This window comes from Dermacentor silvarum, chromosome 2, assembly GCF_013339745.2.
Source record: "Dermacentor silvarum isolate Dsil-2018 chromosome 2, BIME_Dsil_1.4, whole genome shotgun sequence".
In the NCBI taxonomy this organism is placed as follows: domain Eukaryota; kingdom Metazoa; phylum Arthropoda; class Arachnida; order Ixodida; family Ixodidae; genus Dermacentor; species Dermacentor silvarum.
The window spans coordinates 131,834,705-131,854,823 of record NC_051155.1 but is presented as its reverse complement, the minus strand read 5'-3'; the positions used below and the strand labels follow the sequence as shown (position 1 = coordinate 131,854,823).

The 20,119-nt window shown below is 44.2% G+C and overlaps 1 protein-coding gene across 1 annotated transcript in view; it reads left to right on the top strand.

Annotated features, from left to right (window-relative positions):
- LOC119441781 (histone-lysine N-methyltransferase EZH2) overlaps positions 1–16,332 on the top strand; it is a 59,239-nt gene extending 42,907 nt beyond the window's left edge. The window contains exons 13-18 of the mRNA XM_037706394.2: positions 5,441–5,554; positions 11,201–11,262; positions 11,322–11,417; positions 12,997–13,078; positions 13,150–13,315; positions 16,063–16,332. Coding sequence (XP_037562322.1) covers positions 5,441–5,554; positions 11,201–11,262; positions 11,322–11,417; positions 12,997–13,078; positions 13,150–13,315; positions 16,063–16,123 — 581 coding nt within the window. The 3' untranslated portion in view covers positions 16,124–16,332. The remainder of the gene's footprint in view (positions 1–5,440; positions 5,555–11,200; positions 11,263–11,321; positions 11,418–12,996; positions 13,079–13,149; positions 13,316–16,062) is intronic.
- Positions 16,333–20,119: the final 3,787 nt, after the last annotated feature.

Here is a 20,119-nt window from a genome sequence, read left to right as displayed (position 1 = left end):
GGTGAAGCTATATTTGTGTTCAACCAATATCTAAGTAAATACGGTAACTCTGGCTTTGATATCGACATGAAAATTTCTTCGTATCTGTGCAGTTTGTTCCTAAACTGCATGTTGTTGTGAAAAACATTTTTAATCATTCTTATCAAGGTGCCTCAGCTGGTTTTCAATCGCTCATTTTCGAAAAAGCCATAGCTAACATCCCGGCTATGTCAGCAACGCGAAAAGTTTATCCCAGCGGGGCACATCGTGTTTCTTGTAAAAGAAAAATGGTCTACAAAGTGTACGAAAAAAAGAAGTCTGCAAAAAAAAAACAATTTGTGTTTACAAGTCTGTGCATTTATGCATCTTGGAAGGCTATTTTCTTCTAGGGTTAGTTCTTCTATTCAACGTTTTGAATACGAATGAAATAGTCTTTGCTATTCTATTTGTCAGAAGAACTGAAAGCTGGGCAAGTTGGTACCTATTCATATTGTGGATGCAATATTTTCATAATCTTTGTCATATCTACATATCATCATCACCACAAGCTGCGACTTTTTTGTCGTCGTGGCTCGGAATCTTCAATAATAAAGAAGTTCCTTAGAAGTGGTAGAGGTGCTGGGTTATATTTTGAGTTGCACATGAAACACGCTGGCAAAGGAAAGGCCAGACAACACAATCGCAACGTGTTGTCTAGTCTTCCCATCGCCCGTGCGTTTCGTGCACACCCCAAAGTATGAATATGTATTCTATTTGTACCCGATTCGAGAATTCACTATTCAAAGTTGATGAATATTCATTTCGTTCAAATACTATAAGGGAAAACAACAATTCTTGCAGTCTATGGGGAGAAATACTGATGTGAATAGAGACTTGTCTGAATGATTCTGGTTTAGCAGGACCGTAGTTCTTGCGCAGATTATAAAGTTCCTGTACTAACGCACGGAGGAGGTCACTTATGCACAGTATTTACCAGCCATTGAGTTGATGTCTAATCTTAGGCAGCTGTTTCAATTTAGATTACTCAATTTATAATTTGGCCAATCTCGCCATGTGTAGATTCCTTCAAAATGATGCACAGTGCTGTACTGTGGTCCGTTGCTCTTTTAACGAGCACTACTCTCTGCTACCGGAATTTGGGACGTCCTGTTTCCTTTTTTTTCTTTTTCACTACTTGTTTTGTTATCATGGATCCCGATGTGATCCTGCTGTATCACTGTGTACATGTATCAAATAATGTAAACAAGCTTTTTGTTCCCCAACAGACTCCTCTAGACTTTTTTTCTGTTACACTTTTTTTTTTAATTGAAAATATTCAATTTCATACTAGATGGTCGTTTTTCTTAAATAGCACTCGTATTCAATTCAGTTAAAGAATTTGGAATTCAAACACCCCTGCAAATTTCTTCTGTTTTGCTCATACTCAGTATGAATGACAGTAAAAGGAAATGTAGGAAAGAGGGAGCGCAGGAATGGGACGCGTCAAGGCCCCGCTACGGTGCCTAGATGGGTGCCGACCGAGCGTAGTTCACCACTTCTCTGCATCATGACGCAGAAGTGGCGCTGCGGACAGTATAACGGTTCAGCTGCGCGCAACGTCTGCTGGGCTGTGTAGACGAGCAGCGTGTTTGATAGTATCGCTGCCTCTGGTTTTAGCTTTGATGGACGCGTTATAACATCGTTCTGAGAAGTGTAGGCAAAGTCAGAATGAGGAACTTGTTATTGTCGTCAGAAAACACGATATGCTGAAGTCAATTTTCTAGCTTGGTGATTGGTCACATTAATTGGTACAAACGCGGCGCTCCAGCCCATTGCATTAAAGACGTAGATGCATTTTTTCCATGCATAAAACAATACTGCAATGGCTTTATACGGTACGTATATGGAAACGTGTTTACGCCATATTCAGTGAGTTCTAATGTGTAAATTTCAAGAAATCCAGCCATTGTGTTTTATTGCTGCCTCAGTTACGGTATTTAAATTGTTACTAGAAGAATTGTGTTGGTAAGTACGTATGCATGGTTCACTGTTTGGTTACAATAAAATAAAGCAATACGTCTTGGACTAGATTCATGAATATATTTAAAATACAAGAAAAGCTCTCGTAACTTGAGTCAGCAGACACACCAACATAAATAGCTTAGTGCCATAAGGTCCACCACGTGATAACATTATTCACAGCACACGCCTCAGCTTCAGATGCTTCCTCTTCTCCCTGTTGCTTTTGCGCACCATGTTCGTGCCCTTGACAAGAAAGTAAAGGCGTGTAATTGAATAGAACTTCACAACATCATTTGTGAACTCATTATGTGCCGCTCACAGCCGATCCAATTCGGAGGATTCATCTGCAGAATGGAGGCAAAGTTGACGATACTGTTCCTTCGTAACTCCTTTAAACTGAAGCACAGTGTGAAGGCGTCTTCTAGCGATGCTACTAGTTTGTTTAGTGCTTCAGAAGGGAGCAACAGCCATGACCTACTTATGTGCAGTGTAAGTGATGACTTGGGAGGAGGAGCTGATTTTGTTGAATTCAGTCATGTCCCTGAGCAATTGGACCACTTGGTTCTTTGCAGGAACTTCCTTGCTACATAGCCTGCTATATAGAATATCAGCCTAGAGTCACTTTTTCCTGTAGCAGTGCAGCGGTGCTCAATGTCGCAGGCGTTGAGCACCTCATGTGCGGCTTGCAGATTTCCAATGTCGAGGAGCTCATTGGCGTACGCTTTGCGGTGTACCGCTTGCTCATTAATGTCGCCGATACTGAGCAAGCTACTGAGCAGCCCGAGGCAAACATTTCCGCTCTCAGAAGACCTTGCCAGATTCCTAAATTCCAGTACTCTTTCTCACAGATTTAGAGTCCAACTTGCAGTTCGGAGCGAAGCAGTAAGTCTGCTTGGTGGTCTTCTTTGGTGGAGCAATGCTGCCGCTAATCTCGTTGGTCATTTTTCCGACCAGGAACATTCCACATCGCTTAGGAACTTGCTAATAGTACGAGAGACCTGGAGCTCTTCACCTTTGAAACTGACACGAACAGACAACGTACAACTATTCCAATATGGGCTTTATTGTTTTGCCCGCCGTCTGCCATTAGTAGCAGACTACGTGTGCTGTGGAACCGTTATACCGACTGCAGTGCCAATTTTGCGTCATGACGCGACGCGGAGAAGCGGTGAACTAAGCTCCAGACACGCCGGTCGGCACACCTACCCATCTAGCCACCATAGCACCGCATTGCGTGCCACACACTCTTGCGATGACACTACCTAAGATGACTGTCTTTGTGCATCTTTGTGCGTAGTTGTTGAAGTTGAAGGTTATTGTTACTTTACGACAATACATGACAAATAAAGGTTGTCATGGTGCCGAAGGTAAAGGCTAGACTACAAACGCCTGACTAGGCTCCTGGCGCCATATGCACAGCAAGCAACAACACAGAAAATATACAAATGGCACAGATATACCATATTTTCCAGTCTATAAGTCGCACCAGTGTATAAGACGCACCTGTTCGTTCTGTAAGGGATTTTAAAAAGTTACCATGACGTTTCACTCCGTGAACGCGGGTCACACGCAAGCGTATGGGTGCCTATATATTTCCACTCCAGGCGCATTTCTGCCGTCGTGATTGCCGCGATGTTCTGTATAAGTCCAAGGGCGATAACATCATCCCCGCACGCCGTATGCTGTATGTGCGAGTGAAAGCGTCCCACAGTGAGCCGAATCGCGCACAAGGAAGGAAAGCGGGAAGGCAGCGCGGGAGGGAGGGGGGGCGCTTGTACTCTGGTAGCAACTGCGTAGTTAGTGCAGCGACCCAGGCTGTATCTTGACAGCAATCTGCAGATGTCGGCCGACTCGCGATCGGCCTGCTGCCGCTTGTGTTGCTGCTCTGTCCTTCTCGAACGGCGCCCGGGAACTCGATCACGAGAATAACATACCCGCCACCTCGATAGTGCGCTTCGCGTGGCCATAACATCGAATTCGATTTTGACGGCATTTTCTCAAAAAAAAAAAAAAAAACATACATAAGTCGCACCATTCTATAAGACGCACCGACGAAAAATTCAGAAAAAAAATGCGTGTTATACACGGGAAAGTGCGGTATATGCAAATGCACACATAATAAATGATGTAATATTAACAAAGCTACAGCCAGCAATTTTTGGCAGCGACAAGACGCAGCAAAAGAAAAAAAGAGAAGAAAAAGTCATGTAAAATAAAATTGTGAATCAGGCAACCTGAAAAAAATATCACATTTAAAGAAACTAATCTAACAAATACAGCTTCGATCTTTTTACGAGTACGAAGAGAGCTGATGAGTATTCTCTAATATCAAGTAAATCATGCTCATCATTAAGTAAATTAGGAATTTGCTGCTGTAATAACTGATTGCCGTAATTATGTAGTTCTGTTTTTCACCTTATAACACAGTTCCTAGCTCTTAAAGTGTATTTGGTTGTGGTATTGGTGTATGAAAAAAATTCACCAATGGTTACGATACTCCCTAATGCAAAATTTGAGCGCAGCTCTATACGTGTTTTCATTTCGCTTATATATTGGCTGGCGCGAACAATCTGTCTCATGCGGCACGTTGCAAACGCTGTGAAGTGTGGCACCACTGCCTCACCAATTTGGAGATCAAGAGAGCCAGCGCATGGGTGATGCATGGGCGCCATTCACAGCAGTCGCTGCAAACAGACCTCCCAGACGACGCATGCTACTCTGGCGCCATCTCGTAGCTATCGTCACGGCACTACGCTTTTCTTCTCACGCTTTTGCCATGCCCCCCTCCTCCGCTTTCCTCCTCACATCTTTCATCCCCCGCTAGCACTCTGCTTTCAGCTCTTTTATCTGTCGCTGCACTCGTTCGCTTGGTTGTGCCGACACCGATGCTCACCGCAGTAACGGCCGCCTAGAGCTGCGCTCTAAAAATTAAAATTCTCGCGATCACTTCTAGATTCTAAAAATGACTTTTCAGATAACTTTTGTTTATAGAGACTGCAGACATCCAATACATGATCTTGGTGAAAGTATTCAGAAGTATGTTCCTATATCGAAAGGTTGTAAACATTATGAAAGCATTTTTCTGCGTTAGAATACAGCCTTAAACTTCAATAATATTAATGTAAAAAACATTGATTTTGGCCTCCCATCTGCCAGAGAGACCATTTCTTTCACCTCCTGACAAAAATTATGCATGCCCTATGTGTACTTTGCAGCATATCACCATAGGACAAGATTAAGTTTAATGTGCCGAACTGTTATAATTCCTTATTTCACCGAACTGGAACTGAACCTGTCCCAGAGCGAAATTGGAGCTCTGAACCTGAACTGAACTGTCATTTTTTTTACACCCTGAATAGCATGCTTAAACAGCCTGTTTCATTCATTCTGTACTGACAGCGCTATAGAACATTTTAAAATGTGCATTTTCTAAATTCTTGCTTGTTGGATTCACTTGCAGGTCAGCAACGATTCCCAGGGTGCCGCTGCAAGGCACAGTGCAACACTAAGCAGTGTCCTTGTTACCTGGCTGTGCGAGAGTGTGACCCTGATCTGTGCCAGACTTGCGGAGCTGGTGCGTTTTCTAAATTTGGGGAGCTCTATCCTTGCCAGACCTATGGAGCCGGTGCATTTTTTAAATTCGGAAAGCTATATCCTTTTAAGGGACACTAAAGAGCAAAATGATTTCATCTGTGTTGGTAATTCCCCTTTTTTCGATAACAGAAGCACCACTGTTACGGGAGAAGAGGCTTGATAAGACAGAAAAGGGACAAAAAGGAAAGACTTGGGGTGACGTCGCCTCTAATTTCCCATACCATCTAGCCGTGAGGTCATGGATTTTACCAGCGTCTGCTAAGGCCTAGCTAATTGTTTATCAGTAAAATGGACTACATTGTGCTCTAAACGAGCCAAAGTTTGAACATGACAAGTTTCGGAAACTTGTACTGAGCCAATGCGGCCCAATTATGAAAAAGTACTTTGAAATCTGTGATGTCACGCTGACGTACTGGCGCTGGGGTTTCAGCAAAAAATTTAAAAATGAACTTTCACTATAATTTTCTTTTTAATAATCAGCGCATTATCATGAAATTAAAGAAAATTGAATTTTCAGACAATACTTTTCAGTCTCAACTGATGTAATGTTTCTGTTTACTATATCCCTTCAATGTTCCAATATCATTATGCTAATTCTATTAATGAGTAGCCACTGGACATGAGCACTGACACTGAACTGTAATGTGAAATCTGTGAGAAATGACAGATTTTGTGTATTCTTTAAAATTTTTTTTACTGTGTTTCCATGTAAACTTAAGAGTATGTGTTTACAACAAAGATTTAATATTTAAAGGGGCACTAAAGGCAAATACTAAGTCTACGTGGACTGTTTAATACCATTCCAGAAACCTCGCAATTTTTTACTGTGTTTCCATGCAAACCTAAGAGTATGTGTTTACAACACAGATTTAATATTTAAAGGGGCACTAAAGGCATTTGAAATACTAAGTCAGCGTGAACTGTTTAAATACCATTCCAGAAGCCTTGCAACGCTTGTTTTGTGTCAAGATTTTTAGTTTACGAGAAAATTGCATCTGAAGGGTTCGAATACCTTTATTGCAATTCAAATCTCCCGCCACCGAACCGGGGAGTGGTGACGTTGCATATGCCATCACCGCCCCTTGCTGCCATTGGTGAGTAAAACGGCGCCCGACAAACGGCGGTACGGTTTTTTGCACAAAACGCAAATGTGCGGCCATGGAGAAACCAAGCCAAGACAAAGGGGTGAATTCGCCTCTGCAGCTGCTTTTGGTCAAATGGTGTAGACTGTTCGGGCATCCTGCAACATCACATGGAAGTGGAATTCTCTGCTACTTGCTGCTTGTGTGAGTTTAGCGAGCCAGCAAAACCAATGTAGCACTACGCGATATCGAAACTACTGAAACGTGAAAGCGCGGGCGGCGCAGAGTCGAGCGAAAACTAAACCTTTAGACCGCCCGCATCGTTGTCAAGGTATATGTCACCGAGTTCTTCTTTTCTAAAAATGAAATAGAACTGGACAAGAAGCATTATCTTTCATCTTATAATGCAATAAATGATGATGTTATAATGAGTGCTTGAGTACCAGTGACAGAATTTAAATGAGGAGTGCCTTTGTCATTGAGCAAGTGCTTGAATGTCCCGGGGAGTCTCTAATTGTGTCCTGCATTTACTTCAATTTCTTGATTACTAAGGCTCTGTTCACGATAATATTGATGCCTTAGAGATTCTCGAGCACGATCACTTTAGCTTGACCTAATATTTGGCTTTAGGGTCTCTTTAATGTCTGTTGTTTCTGAAAATAGTGTGAGATATTACAATTTGGGATTTGTGGAAATGCTATGGTAGTGGCATTGTCTTCAGCCATCAATTATTGTCATCTTGTAACTGGCTGGGCTGATTTCAAAGTTTTCTCGGGTCTCCTTCCCAGTAGTTGCCATCATCATCAACCTATTTATTTCCATTAGAGAATGACTGCCTCTGTAAGCAATCTCCAATGAACCCTGTTTTGCATCAGCTGACTTTATCCTGTGTCCAAATTTCCTAATCTCATCACGCACATAGCGTATTTACCCGATTGTAATGCAAGTTTTTTTCATGATTTTCGTTGCTTGAACTCAGCCCTCCTGTTACATTCGAATAACGGCAAAATTGACCGTTTTAAAACAAATATCTTAAATCTTGCAATTTTTATCGTTATGTTGGCAACCTGTACGTCTCGATCCAATCCATAAACAAGTTGATCAAAGTCAAAACTTAGCTTTTGCACAAGGTGCTCTATTCTCAACATGCATGGTGTAGAATTTGGGAGTCGTGGTCTCAGAGTCCAACATCAAACTGAGGGTCGCTCTCTAGCCTACGCCACCGGTGCATCTCGTAACGGGTAGCTGGCCTACGCTACCGGGGCATCACACGGAGACTTAGCGGGCCCATGCCGTTGTCCTAGCAGAGTTGACGAGGGTTGCTTCTTTCGTGAAGAGTACGGGGTCGAGAGGTAGGGTAAACGGAACAGGGTGTTTATTTACATCAGAAGGCCAACTTATTTACAGAACAAGGGGATCATCATCGTACTGGCCGGAGTACGGAGCGCAGTACATCGTAGCATGTCAGCGCTACCTGAATCTCAACAGACTACATCGTTCTGGGCGAGCACTATCTACATCTCAGAGCAGATGGGAGAGCACTAGCTACATCTCAAAGAGCACTCTAGATCAGCCGCAAACGTCCGCTTACATGCGTACCCCTCATGTAATGTCCTGCTGGGACCCTTAAGGTATTAATAAATAAATAAATAAAAGCCCTCTGTCCTCCCTAGATCCCTAGGCCAGGGAAACCTGCGCACACACCTTCCTCCAACCGGAGCGTCCAAAGTCGCCGAAGTCGCCTTGAGGATGAGGGGTGCATAAACACTCCAGCGTCTTTATTCCCCAAACACACTTGGAAAGGTAGCCTCGGGCACACACGGCTCACTGTCGCAGAGAACAGAGGGGACGCTCGTAGACAGGTGGTGTCACGTTTGACCCAATTTGGCGCATCTTGGTTCCTAGGATGGCCAGCCATTAGCGGGTTCGTCTGTCAAACAGCCTTGGCGGCTAGCTGCGGCCGTGAGGAAGCGTTGCACGCACTTTCCCAAGCATTCGTGGACCCAGCACTGTGGTCAGCCACCGGGTGATATCCATCAGCCCCGTAGCCATCAAACGTGTCTCCCCTTGGTGTCGCCGCTGGTCTGTCCGATGTGACGTACTGTGGACCTCACCATGCTGATTCATCTCAGGAAGTCAGGAGTGGCTCGAAGGTCGCTTCCCCCGCTGGCCAATCGTAACAATGGCTACTGCATGGCCGCCATTATGTACCATGTTGACTCTCTGATTGCTTATGAGCCTTCGTAATTAAAGCCTGAAAGTGGTGCACATCCTTGTCATCATCCTACATGAAAACTTGTTCTGTCGCCACCTTGTGATGGCAGGGTTGATGCTGGCTCTGATTGTTGTTGGTTGTTGCTAATGCTGTGAACAAAGTTTTGGTTTCGTGTGCGATTTTAAGGCACAGGATATACTTTTCAGGAAAAAAAGCACGCATTAGAACCCGTTAAAAACAGTAATCATTCATTGTGAGCTATAATTTTCACTTCGAAATTTGCTGAAGGCAGGCTGAAAATTGACGCTTTCATTTGGAGATAACGAGTCTTCAACGCATTCTCAGTCCCCCCAAGTGCCACCAAGGCAGAGGCTGCAGTTGTTGGGGTTCCAAATAGGGTCAGGCACGTGCATGAGAAGTAAATTTCAAACTATCCAGCTTCAGGCCCATTTCAGGAATGAAGTTGTGAAAGTTTGGGCCCATAGAAATATATTGGCACCAGCCAGAACCTACTGTTGGTTTTGAAATAACTGAAAAATTGAATTAAGTGGGGTTGAATTAATGACTATTAATAAGTCACACAGCGGATGAAAAAACTTTTGCCACAAAACTTATCTGTGCATGTGTGTACGTGTCAATCATGGAACTCTTGAAAGCTAACCGTTTAGACATGACAATTCATCTTTGTTGAAGACAATGGATGCTGAATTAAGCACATGCTACTGCTATTAATGATATGCCATGCCTCAACCATAAGGCACACTTCTTCATTCTTATGTCCGGACAGAACTATACAGTCTGAAATTTTTTTAGTACATTTGCAGTCGTGGCAGTGTAACGAACATTTAGACGGTGTGCCATAGATAAATCAATGTTTATTTTTTAATTTTTATTTAGTACAAACTGCAAACAGCAGGGTCCAAGCAGGACAGGCACATCATAGTAAAAATATTACAATAATCAATGCAGTCTTTAATTAATCTCTGACTGATGCGCCACTCCATCTGCTGTACATAAAAGTGACTGCAGATAAAAGGAACTTTATGAACTATGCGCATATGGCATATTGAGGACTTGTTGGTGTAGTTTACAAAACACCTTGTGGGGTCTTTTCTTGCAGTTCACTTCGTTTTTCGTTCTCTGGATGTGCATACCTTTCACAATTTATTGTCAGCAGTAAACGCAACAGTGACCCAATATCAACTCTCTTCTTTATTGATTCATTGTGACATAGATTGAATGTAAGGTATACCCATGACTCTCTTCTTAGTCTCAGTTGTGTTGTCCTTTTTGTTCTTGCCTGTGTCTTGAGTTTGCATGCCTGCATTTCAGAAGCATAGATCCTAACCAGCTTGCTAAACTTTCCATTGTAAACTGTAGGTTGTTAATCCACCATTACCTCGGGTTGAATGTAAGGTATACCCATGACTCTCTTCTTAGTCTCAGTTGATACTTGGCATTTGTGGTATCCTTTTTGTTCCTGGCCTGTGTCTGTGTTTACATGCCTGCATTTCAGTAGCATAGATCCTAACCAGTTTGCTGAACTTTCCATTGTAAACTGTAGACTGTGTCATACAGGTTACTAATCCACCATTACCTCGGGGGTGCAGATCTTAAATTTCTTTGTAAAATGCAGAGCAGATATGGGTGGTGTCTTGCTCAATGTTGCCATGAATTACTGCAAGCCACGAGTCAATAACTTCCTTGTAATTCATTGATACAGTTATGTTTTTGTTGTCTGTGCTGGCATTCAGTGTAATTGTGTTTTTTTGCCATGCGGCAACGGCATTCCATCTCGAATGCCTGTCTCCTGTGTGCACTCGGGAGAGACTTTTCTCTAGGAAAGAGCCATTTGGCAAGTACTTTGCAGGCAGGTTTCTCTTCATCCGCCTCCATTTCTGGCGATGCTTGCTAGCTAAGCCAGTGTAATGAAACCAGGCCAGGCAAAAGGTTCCCTGCAGCAATGTCAGCACATGCTGTAACAAATATCAGCACCACCTCGCTTGTGATTGGGTTTTATACTTCAATTATAAGAGCTTGTGACCAGTCTTCTTCCACAAGGAAAGTGAAAATAGGATCTCTAAAGAATTCTCCACCAATCTGAACTGATTTAGTGTTGCTCTTTAGTGTCCCTTTAATAGCAGGATGCAAGATACGCAGCACAAGGTGTCCTCACGTCTGCCCTTGTTCTTTCAGTGCAAATGTGTATTTGTATAAGCATGCCTCACCTCAATGCAGCCATCAGGATGTTTTAGTGGAATTTATTTGGGTATTGTTAAATATTGTTACTTGATTATGTATATGGTGCCGCAATTTTCTCTTCATACAGATCAGTTTGATGTCCAAAACATTTCCTGCAAAAATGTGAGTGTACAGAGGGGCCTGAGAAAGGTAAGCTATAATCACCACTTTTCAAGATGCTGATTTGAGAACAAGTCACAAATTTTCAGCACCTGCTGCTGGCACCGTCCGATGTTGCTGGCTGGGGAATATTCTTGAAGGAGACAGCTCAAAAAAATGAATTCATATCTGAGTACTGTGGAGAGGTGAGTGTCATTGCTGGTTGTTAACCCTTAATTAGTAGTTAATCTACTCGAGAAGCTGGTTGATCTAACAGAAATGCATGCTGCTGTGCTAAAATGTTTGCTGCTACTAAATTATGTTGCCTTTTTAGTTTTGTGAAAAAATCTATTTATTACTTTTATGGGGGATCATCTCAATGAGGCAATCATGAAAACTTCTGATTTTTATGGCAGTGTAAAAAAACATAAGGAAAAGAAAAGGAAACATAAACATGTTCATATGTGAGTGGTAAGGCTCAGAGATGAGACAAACCAAAAGGACACTGATGAAAGCGAATACATTGGACATATTAGGCTATATTTATGTAAGATATACACTGTTGTTTGGTAGAGCTCTGGCTGTTGAGTCAATAACGCAAGCTTAAGAGGGTACACTAAGGAGTATTATCTTACTGTCTGTCCTTCTCATGAACGCTCTGGCTTTAGATTGCTGTGTTGTTTCTGCAATAATGTTAATTCTGCACTAATTAGCACAGTGAGTTGATCATAATATATTAAGGCCATTCATGAAAGGCTCCTGTCTGCGATTAAGGGTGTTTGTATTCACTACAAGATGAATACAGCATGTTATACAGGGTGTTTCACTAACTTGAACGAAGGATTTAAAAAAATATGGTTAGCCGCAGCTGAATGAGACCAACGACGTATGGTTTGCTGTCATGTGGCGCTCCTCCTATTTTTTTATTCTGCTTAATTAGTCAATTAACTGAGATAAATTATTAAAAATGTTTAATATTCACTTCAGGGCCAACTGCGTTTCTTTACATTGTAGAGGGGATTCAGAAACAACCGATCCAATTTTTTGTGGCAACGTACATGCTGCGTGGGGATTTTTTTCAGCGTTTAAAGAAAGCCTGAGAAGTATGAACTAAAATCACATGACTGCGCTCATGCGCTATCATATTGCAGCGCTCTCAGCCTATTGCTCATCCAGGGACGACAGCGCTTCCTTTCCGTGTGCCACCGTCAAAGATGATGACACACTGTGAAGCCGATGCCTGTAGCTGCGGCCGCTCACTTCGCCACGGTCCGCGCACACGGTTCTTTCGCTCGAAGCACGGCTGACAGCACTGCAATACGATAGCCCATGAGCGTAGTCACAATGTTTTATTTCATATTTCGAGGGCTTTCTTTAAACGCCGAAAAAGATCACCACACACACACAGCATGTACGTCGCCACAAAAAAATTGGATCATTTGTTTCTGAACCCCCTCTACAATGTAAAGAAACGCAGTTGGCCCTGAAGTGAATATTAAACATTTTTAATAATTTATCTCAGTTAATTGACTAATTAAGCAGAATAAACAAATATTTTGAGGAGTGCCACATGACGGCAAATATGTTGTAGGTTTCACCCAGCTGTGGTTAACCACTTTTTTTTAAATCCTTGGTTCAAGTTATGTGAAACACCCTGTATATACTGTTCCAATCAGAATGTGATGTAGCCAGAGAAAGCAATGAACATGCTGTTTTTTTTTCAGGCATGCTTTTTGCTTGCAGTCTATACCACACCTAATTTGGCTTTTAACTTTTAATCCTCAGATCATTTCACAAGATGAAGCCGATCGTAGAGGCAAAGTGTATGACAAGTACATGTGCAGCTTTCTCTTCAACCTGAACAACGGTAAGGGCAAGTTTGACTTTATTTGCCTTTACATGGATGTTGACAGCTGCGGTGATGGTTTCTTGTTGTAGATTTTGTTGTGGATGCCACTCGTAAAGGCAATAAGATTCGGTTTGCCAACCATTCCATTAACCCAAACTGCTATGCCAAAGTGATGATGGTGAATGGAGACCACCGCATTGGCATTTTTGCGAAACGTCACATTCAGTCTGGCGAAGAGTTGTTTTTTGACTACAGGTAAGCATCTTTCGTAGTTCTTTGTGCGCTTGAAGCGTATGAATAGTAAATGACCAAGTTTCACGTGCTTTAATTGCATGGAAGTTTCAGTTGACTGTGACGGTATAAAAAAGAAGTCTGTGCCAATGATCCAGAGCTGCTATGCTACCAGTTTGGAACAGCATTGATTGTTGTTTCTGTGATTGTTGTCCTCTTTCATGGGGGTGTGGCTGCAGTACGAAGTCTGTTCCACATTAATAGCTGAACATGACCTCAAGCACCACAAGAACAATGCTTTGGCAGTTGTCTTCTTCAGTGTGTGTGTGTTTTAAATCCACAGCCATTCTTGCAAATTATCATTTAGAATAAGGTGATATCTCTTTCTCTGGGACATGTCACATGCTCTTGACCAAACTCGTAGTAAGACTGAAGATCAGCATTATTAAAAGTTTGTCCTTCTTTGCCATATTTTCGGCAATCACCGTTATGATAGCATTATTAGAGCTGAAATTCCCGATTTTTATGTGTTAATGCAGTCAAGGTGTTGCAGTTACATTTTTTTGCAAATGCTAAGCGTGCTCGTAGATATTACTGGTACTCCAAATGTTCGAATTTCATGCGTAGTTGGTGTGCATGCATGCAGCATCTTGTGGAACTGCGTAATATTCACATACATATTGACTTTTGTGATAAAATTCTGAATTTGTTGAAGTTTGGTTTAAATAGTGCCATTAAACAAAAGCTTGAAAAAGTCAATGAAAAGTAGAATCTAGTTGCAGAAAGTAAGACACACTACGTTTATAAGAGTGTCAATTGGCATTTTCTTGTGTTGCCCAGAAATGATGAGTAAAATGGGCTTACATATACAGTGAGTTAACACCTGCTATGACTAAAATCACCCGCCGTGGTGGCTTTGGTGTTGCGCTGCTAAGCCCGAAGTTGCGGGATCGAATCCCAGCCACTGTGGCTGCATTTCGAGGGGGCGTAATGCGAAAACACCCGTGTACCGTGCATTGGGTGCACATTAAACAACTACAGATGATCAAAATTAACCTGGAGTCCCCCACTACGGCGTGCCTCATAATCATATTGTGGTTTTAACACGTAAAACAACAGAATTTAATAATGACTAAAATACAGTTTTTGGCTGTGGGAAGTAACCCTAGTGACATGTGCCCTGTCACATGTCTTGTTTGGCTGCAGTCTGTTATTTAGGGACAAAAAAAAGATTAAGCGGTATTATTAAATCATATTTCTGCCCTTCCAAAATACCACCACTACCATGAGAAGCTTAGTAAGCCAGAAAAGATTCAAACACAAAAGGCTGGTGGTTATTCCGCCCAGAAGTTCCATACAAGCTTGCCATGACACCATGGATGCTGTTTGCTCAGGTGTTGGCACTGCGCAGCCATTGTATGCCGCAACTAGCACCATTTTGAATAACGCTTCTGGTGGTGAAATTTCCAAACTTTAAATGCTGTGCTAGCAGATAACATGGCTACTCATGTTTCACGTGCCTTTCTTGTGTATAACTAGAAATGCGGGAGGGCTATCTAGGATAAGTGGATGTTAAAGCCCTAGGACAAATTTAGGGAGTACATCACATCAAAAGGAAAGACCTGTTATGATTTTGTGGGAGTTTTCACAGACTAAGCCTGATGCACCAAGTTTAAGGTTTCCGAGCTGTACATAGCCACTCGCCTTTCATTCGTGTGAAGGCGATTCGAGTGCCTATTTGTGAAAAACTAAGGTTGTTCTTGCAATGCCAAAGCGTCGAGATTAATTGCACGCTTGCGGCTGCTGTTCTTGCCTCGCCTTCGAGAATGCATGTGTAGCATCGCATTTTATAATCGTTTATTGTTGCGTGTCTTTAGATGACCAGAGAATTGATATTATACTGCAAGACTGCCACATCAGGTGGTCTTGCTGACATGATTTTTTCGCATCTGGAGCTGTGTTGCACTTGGCAAGTTTTTTTTTTTTTTAACTGGTTACTTTAAAAGGTAACGTAATTAATTATTTGTTGCACTCCTGAGGAACTCTGGCTCCATAGCGTAATTACTGGGTCAATATGTAAGCCCCACGTAAGCTATTTTAGCGCACATTGGTGACAAGCGACGCAACGGAGATGGCTGTTGCATCCACGCGTTGCCTACAAGTCGAGCCCCATGCGAGAGACGGCCTCCAGTGTTGCCAGTATGAGGGCAGCAAATGTGCACTGTAACTCGCATGATGCATGCCTTAATAATTTAAGTTGATTTGTTTTGCTGTACAGAGCAGCTTAAAATATTTCTGAAGGTGTTGCAGTAGGTTTTTTTTTTTCATTGCACGTATCAAAATTTCGTCCTTTGTTCCGTGTGACTACCGGTCGCACAGCACTGATGTACATCCTGCTCCGGCTTCACGCTATTGGATAGTCTTTCATAGCACTTCTTGGCAAAGAGTAAGAAATTCTAGATTTCCAGTACTGATCAATCGAGCGACAAGGACGAACGATTTAGTCGCATGACAGCCCGTTTAATCACTCGAAGCCGTCGCTCAACGCTGTTGTGCACAAAATCGCTTGCATGGGCTTTGGGCGACATACGAGACATTTTCGGTCAGTGCTCCTTTAATGGCTTTTACCAACTCTTGGGTCAGTGCTGACTGTGTACGTTGTTCGTCTATACATCTGTTGCTGAATTTGCGTTCCTCTTAAACAAATTTAATAGGAATAGGGTCTCAAAACAATCACCTTGTTGTTGTTTTTTTCTTCTTCATATTTACAGATATGGGCCTACTGAACAGCTCAAGTTTGTTGGCATTGAGAGAGAATTGGAATTCTTGTAACTTTCACTGCCAGTTTTGTTGACCCTTGCATCTCTTGTGTAGTCACTCTGCAAATACCTTCTAAACAAATGGTATTCATGACATAATTATGGTATGGTACGCACAATTTTGTCTTGCTTTTTTGCCTGAGACCTCTGAAATTTTTGTTTTTGATGACGCTGTGTGCTACATGGCTGAATTTCATCCAATAAATGCACTTCTCTGCTGTTTGCTGTGCTGCATTCAGACAATAGAGTATGTAAGAGTTATTCACTTCGTGGAGGAAGGCGAACTTTAGACCATTAATAACATAACTGGCCATACTGCAGTATGAAATATAACGTGGCCTTCTACAGTAGTCCCAAAAACCCAAGACAACGCTTCAAAGCCCTAATCACCAAGGCCACGCAACTAGCGTGAGACTCCCCTTTGATCGTAGCTGGTGACTTCAACACCCCCTACCACACCTGGGGCTACCCATACAACACTAACAAGGGGGAGGACCTCTGGCTTGAGGCTCTAAACCTAAACTTGATGCTAGTCACGGACCCGGCATTCCCCACCAGATGCGGGACATCGTCGAGCCGTGACACGACACCGGATCTCACCTTTGTCAGGAGCATTGCAGCGGTTAAGGGGACGAACCTCGGGGTAGACTTTGGTAGCGACCATTATATCTTGGCCACACACCTCCAGGTCGAGCAGAAGAGACGGCGCATGTTCCAGTACACAGACTGGGACAAGTTTCGCAAGATTAGGGAAGAGCGAACGGAGAGTGAGGACAAGCCTAGCCTCGAACAATGGGTAGCACAGGTTAGAGACGACATCAAAGCTACCACCAAAGAGGTTTGTATCGACCTCCCGGTGGAAAAGATGGACAGCCGTCTGGCTCACCTGTTGGAGGCCAAGCAGTCCCTCCTCGCCAGGTGGAAGGGACAAAGACTCAACCGCAGGCTCAGAAAAAAGATAGCAGAAATCAACAGAACTATAGAGGAACACTGCAGAGCCCTCTTAAAAGCAATGGGATGAAGTGTGCAACTCGATCGACGGGCAGATGCGTAACGGGGGAACCTGGAACCTCCTAAAGCATCTCTTCGACGAGACGAACACTAAAACCAACCAACACAACACACTGGCGCGCACCCTACACGCAGCCAAGCGAGAATATTCGAGCGAGGAAATTTTATCCAGACTCGTGAAGAAATACCTGTCTGTCGCATCGGGTCCTACACCACCTTCACCTGACTACGACGGCTCCGGGAACCCTGAGATTGACGCAGAATTCGGGATTGAGGAGATCAGGCAGGCGCTCCACGCCCTCAACGGCAGATCGGCTCCGGGTCCGGACAAGATCACGAACAAAGCTCTACGGAACCTGGACGACAAGTCCATCGAATTCCTAAAAGACATCATTAACCAAGCATGGAGCATTGGTATAGTTCCGGAAATGTGGAAATCGGCCAACACCATTCTCATCCCCAAGCCAGGCAAGCCGCCCAGCCTCGATAACCTCCGCCCAATTTCGCTCACATCGTGCGTGGGGAAGGTTGCTGAGCACGCAATGCTAAACAGGCTTTCTCGCTACCTGGAGGACCACGACATTTACCCATACAACATGATCGGCTTCAGGGCTGGACTATCGACGCAGGACGCGATGAAGCTCATCAAGCATCGCATTATTGACTGTATTACGCGGGACACGAGAGCCGTACTAGGTCTAGATCTGGAAAAGGCCTTTGACAACATTCTTCACTCGTTCGTTTTAGACACAATCTCGAGCCTTAACCTGGGGAAGCACTTCCATTCCTACACGAAATCTTTTCTGTCAGACAGAGAAGCCACCCTTAAGATCGGGGACCTGACTTCAGACATGATCAAGCTGGGGTCTAAGGGGACGCCACAAGGGGCAGTCATATCCCCAACCCTCTTTAACCTCGCCATGATTGGTCTATCCAGGAAACTCTGCTATCGATGGTATCAGTCATACCACATACGCAGATGACGTTACCATCTGGTGTACTGGGAGGTAGTGATGGACAGGTAGAGACGGCCCTGCAAGAGGCGATTGATGCTACCGAGAGATACCTCGAGTCCACGGGCCTTCGGTGCTCACCTCACAAGTCGGAACTGCTACTATATCGACCCAAGCGCAGAGGCCCCAAACCAAAGGGATGAAAGCCACTCGCCGAATGCGACGTCAAACTACAGACAAACAACGGAGGCTATATTCCGAGGGTGGATGCCATCCGGATTCTCGGCATGATGGTCGAGTCGAGTGGCTCTAACAACCAGACAGTGCTGCGTCTCACTAAGAAGACGGACAATGCCATCAGATTAATAAGAAGAGTGGCCAACCGGCAGCAAGGCCTCGGAGAAGACAACCTCGTGAGATTGGCGCATGCGTTCGTAATGTGTCATTTCACTTACGTCGTGGCCATGCACAACTGGCGAAGATCGGAGCGGGATAAGCTCAACGCATTAATCAGGAAGGCAATCAAGAGAGCCCTCGGCCTCCCCATATACACACACACGGAAAGCTTACTTCAACTCGGCATGCATAACACGCTCGAGGAATTGGCGGAAGCGCAGGAGAGGGCCCAGTTCGTCAGGCTATCTACCACAGAAGCTGGAAGACACATCCTGCAGGAGCTGGGCGTTCCCCCCACAGTAGTCAAAATAAAGTTCTGCAGCATCCCTCGAGAGCAGCGGGACCGCATCACTGTCGCCCTGATCCCACGAAACGTCCATCCGGAACACAACGTGGGAAGACGTCGGGCGCGCGTGAAGGCCCTCCTGGAAAAGGCTCGTGAACAAGCTTCGGAGAACAGTTTTGTAGACGCAGCTCGCTATGCCGACGAACAGGCCTTCGCTGCGGTTAGCGTAGACCATGAAAGTAAAGTAACGAACGCAATCTCGATTCGGACGACGTCCTCTGAGACCGCAGAGCAGGCTGCAATAGCGATGGCCTTATTGGACAAGAGGACATCAATCTACAGTGACTCGAGATCAGCCGTTCGGGCATTTGCCAAAGGAACCATATCCGAGCTGGCCCTAGGGATACTAGGAAGCAAGCAGATCAAGCCACACACAGTGATCTGGTTTCCAGCCCACATGGGACAGATCGAGGGTGCCCTGCCCAACCTCAATGAGTCGGCACACAATGCTGCGCGAGGGATTATCAACCGCGTAGCTACGGGTACCGGGCAGCGTGACGTTGGGGGTACTGACTATTGGGACTCTCCTTCCTCGTACAACGAAATTACTAAGCATTTTTACTTGGCTCGTAGGATCTACCCCCTCCCACATTGTAAACTCAATAGACCTCAGGCTTTAACACTAAGGCTTCTACAGACGGGGGCATACCCAAACCCCCTACTTCTTCACAAAATGTACCCCGAAATTCAGACAACAAATGCATGTGCACTATGCAATGACTTAGCGAGCTTACCTCACATGCTCTGGCGGTGTCCCGCGTTACGCGGCGATGAAAGCAACATTTCTTCACGTTGGTATGCGGTTCTACGCAGCCCCAACCTCGAAGAACAGTTATGGGCTGTCCAACGGGCCCGCGACGCAGCGGAGAGGCTCGGCCTTTCTGTCTCGACGTGGGAGCGGCCCGCTGCGTGCTAGCACACGCCCTAAAGGACACTAATAAAGTTCTTCATCCATCCATCCATTCTCCGACTCCCGTTTACCCTCCTTATACTCAGTGCAAACACATGCCACTTAGAATGTGGCCACGCTAGACTAAATATCGGTTATAATGGAGCTGCCCAGAAATACCATCATGTAGACAAGCTTGGCAACAAGCCACTTAATGGCGTTCGGTGTAAGAATGAACTGATGTCTCCTCCTGCAGCCTATCGTAGTCCGTGCGAAATAGCAGTAGAGTGGTTGCAGTCGCCGACCGACTTTGGGACACAAAGGGGACCACGAATATGTCGGTATACAGTTGAACCCACTTACAACAATATTCAAGTGCCACGGAAATTCCATTGTTATAACCGATAATTGTTA